The 17359-nt window shown below is 36.6% G+C and overlaps 1 protein-coding gene across 1 annotated transcript in view; it reads left to right on the forward strand.

Annotated features, from left to right (window-relative positions):
• Window positions 1-17359, forward strand: part of BCAS3 (BCAS3 microtubule associated cell migration factor) — a 586605-nt gene that overhangs the window by 305382 nt on the left and 263864 nt on the right. The window contains exons 23-24 of the mRNA XM_077745617.1: window positions 13496-13596; window positions 16895-17091. Of these exons, the coding sequence (XP_077601743.1) occupies window positions 13496-13596; window positions 16895-17091 (298 nt within the window). The remainder of the gene's footprint in view (window positions 1-13495; window positions 13597-16894; window positions 17092-17359) is intronic.

The raw sequence follows: 17359 nt of genomic DNA on the forward strand, positions 1-17359 counted from the left end.
GAAAAGGGTGGAGATAGCATAGTAACTAGCAGATGAAATATATTTCCAAAGCAAGAAAACTGTCATGTCCAGAACTTTACACTCTGTAAAGTGAAGCTTGACTAACTCTGTGGCCTTAGTTAGTACAGTATCTGTCTTAAGTACTGTGGGAGTATTTGCCTGAAGAATGTTGGGATAGGAAAAATAAAAGATTGAGACTACCTCCTTAGCAATTAATCTGCAGACGTTTTTAGAATAGGGGGAAATGTTTATAGAAGTACTTTTTAAGTTTAAGATGCATACATTTCCTTAGTAAAGCCTTGTTCCTCTCTTAGAAGCCTACTTATTTTGCATTTAGTGTCACATGTTTTGGCTTGCTAACTTTATTAAAAACATACGAGACACACAGGGAATGAGAGAAACCCAGCTGATTACAAGGAATCAGCCACACTATCCAGTGGAACCCAGGTATCTTTATTCCGGCAAAGTACTTGCTATTACGTGATGTGCTATGGCATGATCTCAGATATTGGGACATAGAGGTGTTATCTCGCAAAAATAGCCTGTGAGCCTGTGAGGTTCCTTCTAAACCAGTTATGGAAAATGACTTATGGTTAACCTTTGATCAACATGGGTTTGAACTGCGTGAGTCTACTTATATGTGAATGATTTTACAGCAGTACTATAAATTTTTTAAACTCTTTTTTCAATGTTTTATTCATTTCTGAGAGAGAGAGAGACAGCGTGAGCAGGGGAGGATCAGAGAGAGAGGGAGACACAGAATCTGAAACAAGCTCCAGGCTCTGAGCTAACTGTCCGCACAGAGCCTGACGCAGGGCTCGAACCCACGAACCGTGAGATAGTGACCTGAGCCGAAGCCGGACGCTCAACTGACTGAGCCACCCAGGCGCCCCCACAGTACTGTAAATTTACTGTTCCTTCCTTATGATTTTTTTAAGGACATTTTCTTTTTTCTACCTTATTTTATTGTTTATTTGTATGGTTTCTGGTCAACAGCAAGCAATTAGTAGTAGGTTTTGGGAGAGTCAAAAGTTATATGTGGATATTTGACTGTGAGGGGTTTGGCACCCCTAACGCCTGCTTTGCTTAAGGGTCAACTGTAGTTGTCAGAACTCTCTCCATGACAAGAATTAATATATTAACTGGATTATAGCACCATTTGACAAATTGCTTACTAAATACATCAAAATTGATTGGACATTCTGTATTTGAATTGACAAATGGCTGCATTAAGAGAAGGAGGGAAATCCATTAATTATAGCTGCTCTCAACCATAGGAAATATAATCACATAAATATGGATTTTGTTAGAACAGAAATCTCTATGGTAGTGTTGCTTATGTGTGTATCTACACTTCTTTACCATTAATAAAAGGGCTACTCTTACCCTCTGTCCTTTAATTGATACAAAAATAAAAACAATTTCTGCTGTGTTATTGTCTCTGGCCCTACTGACTGTAAAATAGTTTTTAGTTATTATTTCAGAAAAGTGGAAAATACCAGACAGCCTCTGTAGTTGAGCCTTTCTGCTCAGTTCTTAATTATATCTCTATTTGTCCGTCTTGCCATGTGAATTCTCATTTAAGCCAAAGCTTTACTTTAGCTTTGATGTTGTATAGGCTTTTTATCATCACTGAATTTCTCCTTTTTAGAAAAAAATGTTTCCTCATGATCTGTCTTACTAAAGGTAACCATCCAGTGACCGAGGCATAAGGGAGGTGGGTGAATGCCATAGATTGTCTCTTTCCAGTTTGAATCTGTTCTCTTTATTGTTGTCATATGACAGGAGGCTTTTTGCCGTGTGATTTTGTGGAACTTGGTGGAGAGACAAGAAACACTGAATTGCCTTCATTGCTTTTATACCATCGGTTTCTTGCCTTTTCCACTATGCTTTCTTTGTATTTTATGACCACATGAAGAACATCAGAATTGCTCTTATAGGATGTCAAGTCTGGGTCAGACTGAGATTTATAAGGAGTATTTTGAGGCAAGTGGGCTTTTTTTGTTTTGTTTTTGTTTTTCTTCCTGTTGGGCACTTTGCTGCCTTCCAAGCCTATATTCCAGTGCCAGTGGTTCTTCCATAGTTATGTCAATAGACTTTTAAATATAAAATCAATTCAGTATTTTCTAACATGAAGTCTTCTAATTCCTCAAGGGTATTATAGAGAATGAAGAGTTGCGGCCCAAAGTACTTTCTTTGTTTCTGTTACTACATGTAAAGCTCCCTTGAATGTCTGTAACTTCCTTGTATTGTGAACTTCTGATCGAGGTAATTTTTCTCCATTGTTTGATAGCTTTATATGGTTACTCAGATCAGGATACATAGATGTTTATTAAGATGATAAAATGATTACATTAAATTAAGGAGCCATGGAACACAGAAATCATGCAGACTAAATCAATGATACAGGTGATATTAGAGGATAAACATCTTTTACATCTTTATATGAAAATTTTAATTTAAAATAAGGAACCTATCAGGTAAAGCCATGATTAGTTGAGGCAGTTTATACTTCAGATTAAGAACTTGGTCTTTGGGCCTTGCAATTGTAGCTTCCATTTCTACTAAATGTTGGTTATTTGGCACAAGTAACTTAACCTCTCTGGCCTTTCGAAATGGGAAATTAATAATACTTACATTATAGGTTGTTGTTAGATTAAGTAAGATTATTCATCCAAAAAGCTTCACACATTATCTTGGATAGAAAAAACCCCTCAAGTACTAGAGATAGCTGTTAGCTGTAGTTGGTATTAATAGGAATAGTATCCTTGTTTTCTCTGGACATCTTTCTTACCCCTCTCAACTCGAAGTGCTGCATGACTGAGAGCCTACCAGACGGCACGGCTGAAGATCCTTTGTTGTTAACAAACAACAGTGAAGATAAAACACTTGTGCTGAATCATATCTCTTCTGTTCTTAAGTGGTCATCTGGATAAGTGTGGCTCCATCCTAATATGTGTGCATTTTCCAAGCTATAGAAAGAAATTTTACTTAGCAATTCTAATTTATTGATATAAATTGAAAATTCCTCTTAGACTTGTTTTCAGTATCTTCATTCCCTTAGTAATTTCATAGAGAGTGAGATTTTTCACAGTGTCTGCTGCATTCTAAAAGGCTTTACCCTGCAAGTCCTTTGTGATGGTTGTTTTAAGGCTCCGAAACTTTTACTTGAAAGGTAAGACCCTCAACCTTAAAACTTCCGAAAAACCAGATGAACTTTTATTTTCTGCAAGATTATCATTAAAATCACTGTTCACTATTTCCAGGAAGCCTTTCATTTTTTTACTTCATGTTCTTTGAAGTTTATTATAAACATGTATTCATATATTAATTAGGTGATTTTCAAAAAAATGTTAGCAAGCAATGAGAGAGAAAGATAAAGAAAGAGAAAGAGGGGAAAAAAGAAGGCAGGAAGAGAAAGAAGAGAGGAGGAAGGACAAACTATTTCAGTTTGTTATGGAGAATAGAAATTAAATGTTCTTTGGTAAACTAGAGCTAAAGGAACTAACATGAATGATTCTCACACATACAGTACTGTGTGAAAACAACATAGTTCTGAATACTTCACATATCTTATACCCAGCAAAGAGAAGAATCAAGATGACTGTGTCAGTCTGCAGATCAAGAAATGTCTGCTCAGTTGTTTTCAAACATTCACACAACAGTCTTTTAACAATGTTTATTATGGAAATGTTCGAGCATACACAGAAATACAGTGACTAGGACACTGAAACTACCTGTTACTTAATTGCTTCAGCAATTAACGTTGTTCCTCTCGTTTTCCTCTGGTTTTTAAAATCTTTTTTTTTTTTTTTAAGATTTTATTTTGAGGTAATCTCTACACCTGACGCAGGGCTCTAACTCACAACCCCGAGAGCAAGAGTTGCATGTCCTACTAAGCCTGCCAGGTTCCCCCAAATCTTTTTTTTTTTTTTTTTTNCACCACTCTTGTATCTTTTCATGTACAATTACTTGAGTGTGTATCTAATGATAAATATTGGAAGAAACATAACTACTGTGCCATTACATAATACATAGTTTGTGCAGTGAAGACGATTTGTGGAAATAACTCTAGTAGTTTTACACTGTAGAGCATTAGAGGAGAGAGCAAGCCTTGGAAACTGATCTTCTGCATTTGGAAAGCGAGAAAACCCTGTGGTTGTTGTAGCTGCTATTCTCTGTCTCATTCTTTCCTCCAGCTTCTTGGTTCTTTGAGTTTTCTGATTTATTTAGAGGTAAAATTTTGAACAGGTAGTTTCTCTATTGTGTGGAACGCATCATGGATCCTTAATGATTGTTTGGAAAGATTTTTATTATATAGGTTGCAAATGTTGATGTCTTCCACATCTAAAAGCTTTTAACTCTCCATGCCAAGGGAACTTCACCTCTTTTGCTTAGGCAAGAGAAAATCTGTACTTAATTCTTCCTGCTGTATAATGATCTGGACTTACCTAATATGTAACTAGATAATAAATAAGTGAAGCATGGGAGAAGCTGCATTAATTCTTTGCAAAAAGAAAAGAGATTTTTGTTGTTTTTATGTTTACAAACAACTGTCTTCCTTTTATTTTTGTTTGTTGTACTTTATTGTGAGGGCTGGACTAACGACATTAGAGGGTTTGCTCTTCAACTATGCCATTAGAGATGGGACCGGAAACAGTAAGCTTACAGTAACTGGCCTGTTTCCTCCTTGTACAAATTGTTACATTGATGACTGAATTCAGTTTAATGACCCAAAACAGTGATTTTTTTTTTTTTTTTTTTTACCTTCAAGACTTCATTTCATGGGGCACCTGGGTGGCTCAGTCGGTTAAGTGTCTGAATTCCGCTCAGGTCATGATCTCACAGTTTGTGGGTTCAAGCTCCACATCGGGCTCTGTGCTGATGGCTAGCAGAGAGCCTGGAGGCTGCTTCAGATTCTGTGTCTCCCTCTTTCTCTGACCCTTCCCTGCTCATGCTGTCTCTCTCTCTCAGAAATAAATAAAACCTTAAAAAAATTTTAAATAAAAAAAAAGACATCAGTTCACAATAGTTTCTGCAAATCCTCTACTCCTCTTAGTCTCTTTGCAAAGGGTATTCTGTTTTAGTAGTCCTTGAATTTAGAATGGAGAATTGATTATTCCTGAAAGAAATGCATCTAGCATACATGGCTATCTGTAAGAATACATTTGCCATTATTGAAAAATTTCAGCTCATAATTCTACATAGAATTAGCATTGGCAGACCTTCTGGCTTCCAGCAAACAGTCATTTCCCTCAACAGAAACACGTACTACCACGTGTTCTTGAGCAGTTGCTAAAAGCTGGTCCCATATTTGATATGTGTATGTAAATAGATAATGGTAAATGACTACATATGGAGCGAGTAGGAGAATGAGTGTATATAGGCACTTCCCCAATGCCCCCTTAAAGAAAATATCACTAGCCCTAAGAAAATAGGGGGAAAATGCATGACTCATTATGCAATAAACTCAACTTTTGTTTCATACATTAGTTTCCACCATTCATTGGTATGCATTCGATTTCTTTGTTTTCCTTTCTTGGCTTCTTGGATCGCCGGCACTAACCGTATCAGTTGTAGTGTGCTATTCCAGGACTTTTTATAAATATAAATTTTAAATAGGTACATGGTAAATACAGTTCTAAAGGTATCAAGGAATATTAAATGAAAAATAATCTCATTATTTCATTCGGTTTCATGAGGTGCCCAGTCATCCTCATCCTCTCCCAGGAGGCAATTGCTATAACTGATGTCTTGTATTCTACATTTCTGTAAAGGTGAGCTTTGATAAGAATGGCTTTGTTGTTATTCAGACTTACATGTCTGGGTAGATTCTGTGACTCATGGTCGGACAAAGTTGTTATCCATAAGCTACCAAGCAAGGTATTATGTAGTCATAATATGATCCTTTAAAATAGTAAGGGTGGACTTTTAAAGCTATCCTGCTCTTGTTTTAATGTATATATAATGTAGTTGAACTAAGAATTGAGTTGCCATAATACATGTTAAATAGGCATTGTGTACATCATTTCAGGTAAATAAACTCCACCTTGACCTTACTTGCAGATGTTCTGAAGGGATTGTTGGAGTCTCATTAGCTCTCAGAAGTCTATTGGGTCAGTTTGAAATATTTAGTGGAATAACTGATCTTGCCGATAGCATGAAGCCGGTATGTTTTATTCTTTCTCTTCATTTTATGATATTTAGGGTTATGTTGAGCAAAACTAAATTGAGAACCCTTCCAGACTGCCTCCAGGTCTAACTTGTCCAGATGCTGTATGTCAAATGACCGTCAGGGCAGCAGGAATAACAAATGAAAGCTCCGTAGTTTATGTCTTCTGTGGGAATATTATATGATACTTTGGGAGTAGAGATAAGAAGACGGAGCAGGGCGGGGAAGAGGTGCGCCTAGTGTTGTCAGTTATTCAGTGAAATCTATTATCTCATAGGCAATGAGGATGTGTCATTTTTCTAATTATATATTGCCTGTGACTGTTCTTCTGGGAATGTGGAATAAAAGGAAAGTGAAACCAGAGATGTACAATGACTGACTGTTAGAAAACTTTAATAATTAATTAGAGAACATCTATGGTACCACAGGGTCAGGGTGCAAGGAAAATCATTGATCCGTTTAGTATATAACGTAGGTAAAGCTTGTTCCCTTTTATGTGTTGTAACATTTCAACTGCTGTTGCTTTGGTACAAGAGATGGCTCCTAATAAACAGAATCACCAGTAATATATAGTGCTATTGTTTAACTCTTCTATGTATGAAATTCAGTGAATCACTTTACATTTAAATGGAAACATTTGTAAATCACAGAAGAACTGCTTTCTAGACTTCAGTAGAAATACAGTTGTCTCCTTAATAAGAATGCTTCCCACTTCTTAATGTATTAGGTATGATATTTTTGAATTGAGAGCCTTTTCCCTTCTTCTTTTTTTTTTTTTTAATTGAATGTATGTTTATTTTTGAGAGAGGGAGAAAGACTGGGCATGACTGAGGAAGCAGGCAGAGAGAGAGAGGGAGACACAGAATCCAAAGCAGGATCCAGGCTCTGAGTTGTCAGCACAGAGCCTGACATGGGGCTCAGACTCACAAACCACAAGAGCATGACCCAGACGCTTAACAGACTAAGCCACCCAGGTTCCCCTAGCCTTCTCCCTTCTTAAAAAATTATTATTTTTTTTTATTTTTGACATTTTATTTATTTATTTTTTTACAAATAGTTTATTGTCAAATTAGTTTCCACATAACACCCAGTGCTCATCCACACAAGTGCCCTCCTCCNAAAAAATTATTTTTTAAAAGACTAGGGTTTAATTTGTGCCAGTTTGATAGTATGAAAGCCTAACTTAAATTTGCAAATCTCTGATTACTGCTGTGTACACGTGTTTGTTGGCTGTTATATTTGCTCTTTTGTGAATTGCTTGTTCATTGGAAAATGGCTTAGACCACTTTGCTTTTAGATTATTTGTCTTTTGAGCGTTTCTTTTCAAAAGGCAGATTTTGGTTTCTGTACTAGGAAACTACATTCCTAAGCACATTTCTTCCTCAGATCCCAAGTGCTTTCTGATCAGAAACAGAGTTTGGTAAAGAGCCCTGTCTTATTGTATGGCTGCTATATAAATGCTGTTTTTAATAAGTACCAAAAATATATTGAAGTTTGTCCTCCGATGAGAGTTTATCACTGTTGGCCTTCAGGTGAACTTTGAGCCAGAGCTGTTTCATTCAAGGCAACATGATGTCATTTAACTCACAAATTTCTCTTTTGCTAGAAAAAGGAATGTTGTTCCCCTAAATAACTGAAAGGACCAAATAATGCCGGCACAACATTATTCACCCCTCAGGTCTCCACTAAAGACTTCAGCATGGTGAAGGTTTTATTGTTTATGGAAGATAGGCAGGGGGGCGGGGCGGGGGGGTATGGTAGGGAGTAGGAAACAAGCTGCATTTGGTCTTGAGTCTTTCGAAGAATACTTTATTCCACTGCCCACACAGCTGCCGCTAGGACCCAGCTCATGCTCACTTCCTCAAATAAAAACCTTTAGCTCCACCTTCATTTCTTCATATTAAAAGACTCCCTAAGTTTCCTTCTATAGATTTATATATTCAGCTTACAAACAAATTTTAACTTTTAAAACAGGAGCTAAGTCAGAGAGCTGTATCTTACATAAAAAACTGGATACCATTTGGATTAGCATTTTGCCCCTTATTTGAGAGCAGACTTCTTTTATTCCAATAGCATTGAGGTTCATTTCAGGGCATAGAATAGTTTTTTAAAAACCTTCTAAAGTTGGGAGTGTGGAGTTCACCAGCAGCAGAACCTGTAGTTGATTAGCTATGTCCTCTGAAGCTTCCAGAGCTCCATCTTAAGAGAATTTATTACTGGGAGTTCAAGAAATGTAGGGAAGAGTAGAACAAGAGCAGAACAAAACCAAATAGATTTTTCCTTCATTGGCTTCATAAATAATCACTGCTCATTGTTCAGTAGTATGCTTTGTGTTTATGTAAAAAAGGCTGCTTATAACCTGTAAGTGGTTGGTCTGTTTATTTCGAGATGCATTGCCAAATCTTTTTTCTTTCATTGCTTTAAAAGCATATGGTACTGGGAGCAAATAATTATTCCTTTTATTCTTCCATCTTAACAGAATACCTAGACCCTGGGTACTCTCTTGTAAACTCCATCATTAGAACATCTGACTTTTTTTTCCTGAATATCTACACCATGCCCAATACACTAAGAAAATTAATTACCTGCCCTAATACATTCAATATATTAGTGGTAAAAACTTATCTTCTACCTTCTAACTGGAAGATTAGATATTTTGTAGGTGAATCTAGATTACTGAGATTTAGCTTACTTTGGGGGTATTTTAGAAAGAATTCAATTCCTTGGAATTGAGGATGTACTATCATTGTTTTGGGAAAAACACCCTGAAATGTCAAGAAGTTTAAATTTCTCCAGGACTAGAAATGTCTGTTAACACAATGTTTATGACTCTTTAACTTAGCAGTTATTATTTGAATAGCTTAATACTTTGTACCTATAGTTTTAACAGCATCTAAAGCAATACTTTTCACTTTCTCTAACTCAGAAATACTATACTTTATATGGGTAATTTGCAAAAATTCTATACTGATTGATCCTTATATTACGGTGCAGAAGACACCTAAAAATTGAAAACCAGAGAACTTATGCAAGCTGTTTATATAGTTGAGAAGTTATGAGTTGACATTTTCTACTTTATAATATTGAGAATTTTGTCATGTGGGATTCAGACTTATGGTCATTATCAAAGGAGCATTTAATCTTTCTGCTCATAATTTTACTCATGTTCTACTGACTTGGAAGGATTTTGGGTTTAGATTAACAGGACTAATTTGCAAAGTCAGTGCTGTAGCAGATTTGTTTTTGTTTGCTTTGCACATAAACACATATTAAAATATATAAATATATACATAGAAACACACATATGTACACATACACGCACCCATATGTCACTGTAAGACAGCAAAATACACCTCGTGATTTTTTTTTTTTTTTTAACATTTATTTACTTACTAGAAGCATGATCTGCCTTCCTGAGAACAAAACATAAACAAAGTCTGGCTCACAGTTACCTCATAATGATCTGCTCATCCTGCCCTTGCTTGTTGATCTATACTTACCACATGCCTGTGTGTAGAGGCAGTACTTTTGAAGTTGTATTCTCGAAAGTAAATTGGCAGTGTAGCCTTTTTAGTTAGATGGATGGCTTGTCTTAAATTACTGTTCTAAAGGTAGGGAAGGAACATGGCAGAGATTTTTATTTCAAAATTCCATATTCTTTTCCCACCCCAAGTTTATTAATTATCTAAGAACAGTTGGCAAATGCAGAAGATACTAGACATTTTTCTTTATATAAAAGCTGTGTATGTTGGTCCATTAAACTCAGGCTTGCAAGATACAGAGCTTAGTTTTTTTCTGTAAAAAAAACTCTCCTATTCTAATTCTCTTTTGTGCCTTCCTTCTAACAAATGTGGAAAAATTAATCTCAATTATATCCCCTCCAAAATTGCATCTAAATTCTACAGGGCTTTCAGAGCACAAAGATATGAGATAGGAGAATTGGAGATGTTTTATCCTTAACGTGACCACTGGGATGTCCCAGTTCCCTATCTGATCATTGGTTACTTGTTCAGATAGCTCTCTGTAGGATTCATCCCTGTTTCTATTTCCAAGCCTTCTAAAAGTCTGTCAGTTCTCTGGATCTCATCCATATTACTCTTGGACACATACTAAATATTATTCTCACCTGATCCACGGGGAACTTGGAGAGTTTATCATAGCCTTGGCTGTGTAGACACACTATGTGCATACCTCCTCTTCTCTTGTACCATGTGGGATCTCTTGCTAATTCCCTGAACTCTACCCAAGAAGGAAGATAGGATTTTTGACAGATGTTTTATCCTGAAAACTCTGGGGATTCTGTCATTTTTTACCTTTCCTTGGGGACTCTCTTTTTATCTCTTTCTGTTTATGGCACTCTTGCTCCATTCTGTCTTTCCTTTTTTTTTTTTTTTTTTTTTTTTTTTTTTTTTTTTTTTNCCAATCTGTCTTTCCTAATCATTGGCTGGTTAGAGAACATGAGAGCTTTGCTTTTAATTATCATACTTAAATTTTTTTTTCTTATCCCGGGATCAAGGTTTTGAATTCTTTTTTCATTGTGACTTTGTCATTGCTTCCTTAAGGTAGTGAACACGGAATGTTCTTCTGACCTGGATTGGGGAAATATTTTAAACACAAATAAAAGTGACGGAAAGAGAAGGATATTTATTTGATGCTGAAAATATTATCCCACCAGACTTGTATTTTATATGTGAATCTTCTGAATGGTTCACATCTATTGGAAGACTATTTTTTAGTGAATGTGAGGCAATGGGACACTTCTTACAATCCCTATTTAAGAATTAGGCATTCAGAGTTAATGTTTTATAGATAAATTTTTGGTATTGTTATCACTATCTTTGGAAAGTAGAGGATGGTTGGGAGGAGGAGGAGGATTCTTCTTTTTCTTTTTCTTCCTCTTTTTTAAAAGATTTTTACCATGGGAAATACCAAACATACACAAAATCAGAAAACAAGAGAATAATGATGCTTCATGTACCTATCCTCCAGCTTCAACAATGGTCAACTCATGACTAATCTCGTTTCATCTACAATCCTACTCCTTACCCCGTCCCTGACACTATATTCTTTTAAAGTTTATCCCATTTTGATAATGGATAAGTAAACATCCAGCCATTCTGGTGCCATTGCTTAGCCCAGAACCCCAAACTCCATTCACTTAAAACTTACCGAGTGCGTGTTCTGTGACAGGTACTAGCTTTGACTCGGCATAGATAGAATGCAACATAAACCCTTGGAAACATTCTCATCAAATACTAGTTATAAAAGGGTATGATTTCTCACTTCACATTACAACTTTCTTATATGTTTCCGTCACATTACTGTAGCTTTATCTTTTTTAAAAAAAATCCCTAAGCTGGTCTTCCCCCTCTGCCACCTTTGTTTTACTGATTCATCTTCCATTCCCAGCCTGCCTCCCACACCCAACCATGCTAGCCTCCTCATAACTACTGAAACATTTCCTTTGTGTTCCCATTTCAAAATGTTTGTACGTGATATTCACTTTGTGACACTTTCCTCTCATATATCTGCATGGCCTATTTCCTCTCCTGAAAATCTTCTCTGCCCTCAACTGCTTTCCAAAGGCTGTCCTAACCTTTAGGTATTTGTCCTTAGTTACCTTCTCAACTACTGTTTATATAGGGTTTGAATGATCCACTTGCTCTGTCCTGTATTAAGAATTTAATATAAAATTTATTTATTGAAAAGATAATAAATCGTTTAGGAACTACTCAGCCTTTTGCAAACATAACTTTACTTAATAGTTTCACAGTGTACACCAAAATTATTCCCAAGAGGATGCTTAAATATTAATTAGACAATTATTATGATACTCTTTACTTCCTGATAACCATTTAGAATTGCAAGAAATTCGATGTTATGCTTTGGTGGCCACTGGTGTTTTGTGTCAGATGCCACATGTCTCTCACTAGTAGAACTATGATTTTGAAAAAATAGCAGCTAATCATTTTAACCATTGCAAATCCTAAACTTGAGTACTATTTATCCCCCTCTGAATGGCAATTGATGGCTTAGGTACCACTTCTCGTCTGCCACCAAGTTAAGTTAGGTTTTTGTGAGTATGTGTTCTTTTACAATCTTGCCCGAGGTTCTTCTAACTCTACAGACCTTGCCCAAGGTCTACTTCATCTGTTATCTGTTTCACTAAGATTTAGTTCTTTAAGATACCTTGTTCTGGCAAGAGTGCAGTGAAACTAGTGTTCTCAATTAGTGCTCGTGAAACTATATAATTCCTGATAAGCTTTTGAGATATTTAAATATGTTCATATCCTTTTATTTCCTTTTTAGGAATGTAGCACATGTAGATATATATACACGTATCTCTGGGTGATGGAAATTATAATTACTGTTTCTCATTCTTCTCTTTTTTAAATACTTATATACTTTCCTTCCTCCTTTCCCCCCATCTTTTCTTTTTTCTATTTCTCCCAGTACTTCACTGCCTTATTTCTCTCAGTATTAAAATCATACATGGAGACAGAGAATACATGAGAAATTATTGTGTCTTCTCAGTTTTGCTGTGAACTTAAAATTATTCCAAAAATAAAGACTATCCTATGGCGAAACAAAAAGGAAATAAATACTAAAAAAGAAGCTAAGTTTTTACTGGGATAATATTTGGTTTATAGTAGGAACTCAATAAATTAATAATTGTATTACTTTGACTAAGCAAAAGTTCTTCATTGTGTGAGAAAATAGGCTCTTTGTATTTTGGGTCTATCTTCTACCATTGAAAAATTGGGAAACCTAATGAAATGTCTAAGAAAATGAAATATTTCCTCAGGAACTGAAAGTGTTTTCAAATTAGAAATGCATATTTATGTCTTATAATTTATATGAAACTATTAAATAGACTCCTAAAGAATCTTGGCATTTGTTTTAAAAATTCCTTCCCAAATTATAGGAACTGCATCAAATTAATTTCTTTGTTAATTAGAAGCGATTGAAATGTCCTAAATCCCAAAGGCTAGGAAATACACTGGTGCATGTATAATGGAATTGTCACTGCTCCTTAATGTACTCGTGCTGTTAAGATGTAGTTGGTTATTTATTTCTTTTACACTGATATATGTCATGACGAAATTTGTATGGATATTTTTTTAAGTATACCTCTAATTCGAGATCTTTCTTACTCCTAAAAAATTCAGTCTTTCTTGTTCATTAATTATTTAAATTGTGTTTGTGCATTTTATGTTGTATTTTATCTTAAAAATTAACACAGTATCCAGGACAGTTGTGCCCACATTAATTTTTCCACTTCATGGGTTAAAGTTGTTAAAATATGTTTTCTTTCTCCTACAGTGGTTCCCCCTGGAAGTCCTGGTCCCATTACTCGGCATGGGTCCTATGACAGTTTAGCTTCTGACCATAGTGGACAGGAAGATGAAGAATGGCTTTCTCAGGTAAAACTCTGTTTGACCTATTAAAGTGAAGGAGAACAGAAATCCATTGTCTGTTTTTATTATTGATTCTAAGAACTTAAAATTTCTTGGGGCGCCTGGGTGGCTCAGTCGGTTAAGCGTCCGACTTCGGCTCAGGTCATGATCACACGGTTCGTGAGTTCGAGCCCCGCGTCGGGCTCTGTGCTGAAAGCTAGCTCAGAGCCTGGAGCCTGCTTCAGATTCTGCGTCTCCTTCTCTCTCTGATCTTCCCTTGCTCATGCTGTCTCTTTCTCTCTGTCAGAAATAAATAAAACGTTAAATATTAAAAAAAAAAAATTATTTTCCTTAGAAGAAAATGGGCACAACTTGGAACTCTTTGTAGGATCACCAAGAATTAATCAGTTGTCTTTCCATATTAAGAATTTCTGATAGGGACACCTACGTGGCTCAGTCACTTGAGCGCCCAACTTTGGCTCAGGTCATGATCTCGCAGTTTGTGAGTTCGAAATGTGCATTGGGCTCTGTGCTGAGCTCAGAGCCTGGAGCCTGCTTCAGATTATGTGTCTCCTTCTCTCTCTTCCCCCCCCCTACTCGCACTCTCTCTCTCTCTCTCTCTCTCAAAAATAAATAAGTAAACATTAAATTTTTTTAAATAGATAAAGAATTTCTTATAAATACTGCCACAGGGATATATATCCATATATTTTATATTATATGTATTATATACATATGCGTATATGTACATTAGCCTTCTGTATAAAGCCTTCTGTATGTCTTTCAAACAATCCATGTCTTTCAAACAATCCATGTATATCCCTTAGAACCTTGGGTTTTAGATGGGCTGTTTGGGTTAAAATAATAATTGGCTAAAGAGATTGTCTTTTTTCCATCAGATGGTCTTTCCTGCTTTGTCAAAGATTAGTTGGCCATACATTTGTGGGTCTTGAGAAACTTAACAGAAGACCATGGGGAAAGGGAAGGGGAAAAAAATAGTTACAAGCAGAAAGGGAGGGAGGCAAACCACAAGAGACTCTTAAATACAGAGAACAAACTGAGGGTGGATGGGGGGGGAGGGGGAAATGGGTGATGGGCACTGAGGAGGGCACGTGTTGGGATGAGCGCTGGATGTTGTATGTAAGTCAATTTGACAATAAAGTATATTTTAAAAAATCATACATACATAACTTAAAAAAAAAAAAAAGAATTGGCTTTGTTGAAAGTGCAGCCATTCAACAATCTGTGAGATTGGTTTTGTGGAGCCAACATTTTGTGAAGATTGGGCCCATACTTTGATTAGAAAAGTTCTGGATCCTAATCTGCACACGTCCTGATTGCACCCAGCTGGGTTTCTTTTCCTCAGCTCACGTACTACTGCTTCCAGTGGTCTCCAGAGCAGCCCTGTGACAGCTTCAGCTGACCCTTTCTCCCCTTGCCAGGTGAAGCTGTCTTCATCTCAAGGGCTTTGAAATAAAAGATACTTGGGCAGATTTCAAAATGATGAGATTACGAATGACTTCATTACAAATGCTGTTATGTCTGCCTCAAGTCTGACATCATTTGGTGAAGTTAATGACCTGTCTCAGATTACCAATCCAGCGGCTTTTCATCAGACAGGTGCCTCAGTGGAGGCCCATGCAGTTTCTCTGCTTTCTCGGGGAGGGTAGCCCCAAAAAACTAAAGGGAATCTGGAAGCTGGAGAATCAGACTGTTTCTAGGTAACGTGCATTTCATTACACCTGAAGTTCTCACAGGAAGCCCCTCAGAGGAGGCTGAGCCTTCAACTCCTGCCAGTTGGAGGTGCCTCCTTCCTGGAGGAGAACCACGATGAAGTGCAAAAACCAACAATGCTGGCAAAGAAACCACTGTCCTTCACTTCAACTTTTCAATCAGAGAAAGGGGTAATGTGTGCTGTCAGTGTGAAAGTATATACAATATGTTTGTACTGCACGCAACAGGGGAGTGAATAGGAACATCTGGCCATCGCCTCAGTGAAATTGCAGAGGCATCTGTTTACCTCTCGGCTCTGTGACACGGATGGTTTTGAGCTTAAAATACACAGAACGCTTTATCTGTGGCCTAATTTGCGTTGCAGAATACAACTACTTGAATCAGAAATCACTGTCCTAAATCTGAGTAGTTTTCGCCCTGTGATTAGTGGGAATGTGAATAGTGTTCCAAGAGCATGATGCTTTTGCCCTTTAGGACTTAACAAACCCAGAGCTGCACTCTGTGAACCTTTTCAGTTATGTTTTGTTAAGAATTAATCACTGCAATCAGAGAAATGTGATTAAATATAAAAGAAACTCAGGGCAAAAATAAGGCACATGGGAAGTTAGCTCTATGAAGTGTATTTACAGACGTGGATGTAGCAGTTAAAGACATTGAGAAGTAGTCTTTCACTAAATTTTTGCATATTTAGCGTCTTAGTCAAGTTGCTCATGTATAAAATCATCTGATATGTTTATTTTCGGGTTTTATCTTCTACTCTCTACTTTATCTTTAACGTCTTTATTGTAATATTGGCACCATTCCCTATCCCCTCCATAGAGCATGAAACTTGTAAACATTTTAGTATTACTGTTTTGCAGCACTGAAAATACCTGTGTTTGTGGTAGTAGAAGAAAGAGTCTAATTAAATAATGGTATTTTGAAGACAAATCTAGTCTGAGAGAAAATATATAATACTCTTTTCGTTTATTTAAAAGTTTATTTGGGGGGATTTTGAGGGCAGTATAGTAAATATTATAATATTTAATTGTAGAAAGAAACTGGCTTTGGGTGTTGAAAATTATTTCAGACCTTTTCTTTTCCTTGGATAGTTCAAGAACAACTTCAAGTTTGTCATGAGCTTGATCCTCAGTGAAGGAATTACTTTTAATCTGTGGATTGATAGGTGTAGTATTCAGTGCATGCCCACAAAGTGGTAAGTACTGTCTAGAATGAATGAAAAAGGTAGTCCCTAGGGAGTTGATGCTACTTATATGAGGCAGGCAGCTGATCCTTTTACTCTCATGTGACTTTCGTGTTCTGTATGTGGGGGAGTATGGGTGTGTGTGTATGTGTGTGGATTCACATGTATATAAATACACACACACACACACACAATTTTTGTTTATTATGGTAACAGTCAGTAGAGGGATGTAGTGAATGTGTGTATAGGCTGATTACCATTGCCCTTGATTGTGGATGCCCCGTACCTCTCCCACTTGGTTAAGATGGGCTTCTTAGAGGATATTCAGAGACAGGATGGAGGGAATCATGAAAGGCTCTTTGAAGGAGGTCATAATACATTTAAATCATGATTTGTAATCTGTTCCAGGTAGAAATTGTAACCCACACTGGACCCCACAGACGTCTGTGGATGGGTCCACAGTTCCAGTTCAAAACCATCCACCCCTCAGGCCAGACCACAGTCATATCATCTAGTTCATCGGTGCTGCAGTCTCATGGTCCAAGTGATACTCCACAGCCCCTTTTGGATTTTGATACAGATGATCTTGATCTCAACAGTCTCAGGTAAGAAATAAGAACCAGGGAATGATTTGAAGAGATTAATATATTCGTTTGTAATGAGCATCTCAGCTAATGTTTACCTAATTTACTGTGTCCTTTTGGCACAATACTAATGGGGCAAAATCCATGCACTGTAGCTGGTGATTCATTATTCTTGCTGGGGAACTGTTTGTGGGATCTCCTCACATCCAGTAAGTATTTGTGTTTCAGATTGTGTTTTCCTAAATCTAATACTCAGTGCATTTTATTTTATTTTATTTTTATTTTTATT

The sequence above is a fragment of the Crocuta crocuta genome, unplaced genomic scaffold, assembly GCF_008692635.1.
Source record: "Crocuta crocuta isolate KB4526 unplaced genomic scaffold, BGI_CrCroc_1.0 scaffold333, whole genome shotgun sequence".
NCBI lineage: Eukaryota > Metazoa > Chordata > Mammalia > Carnivora > Hyaenidae > Crocuta > Crocuta crocuta.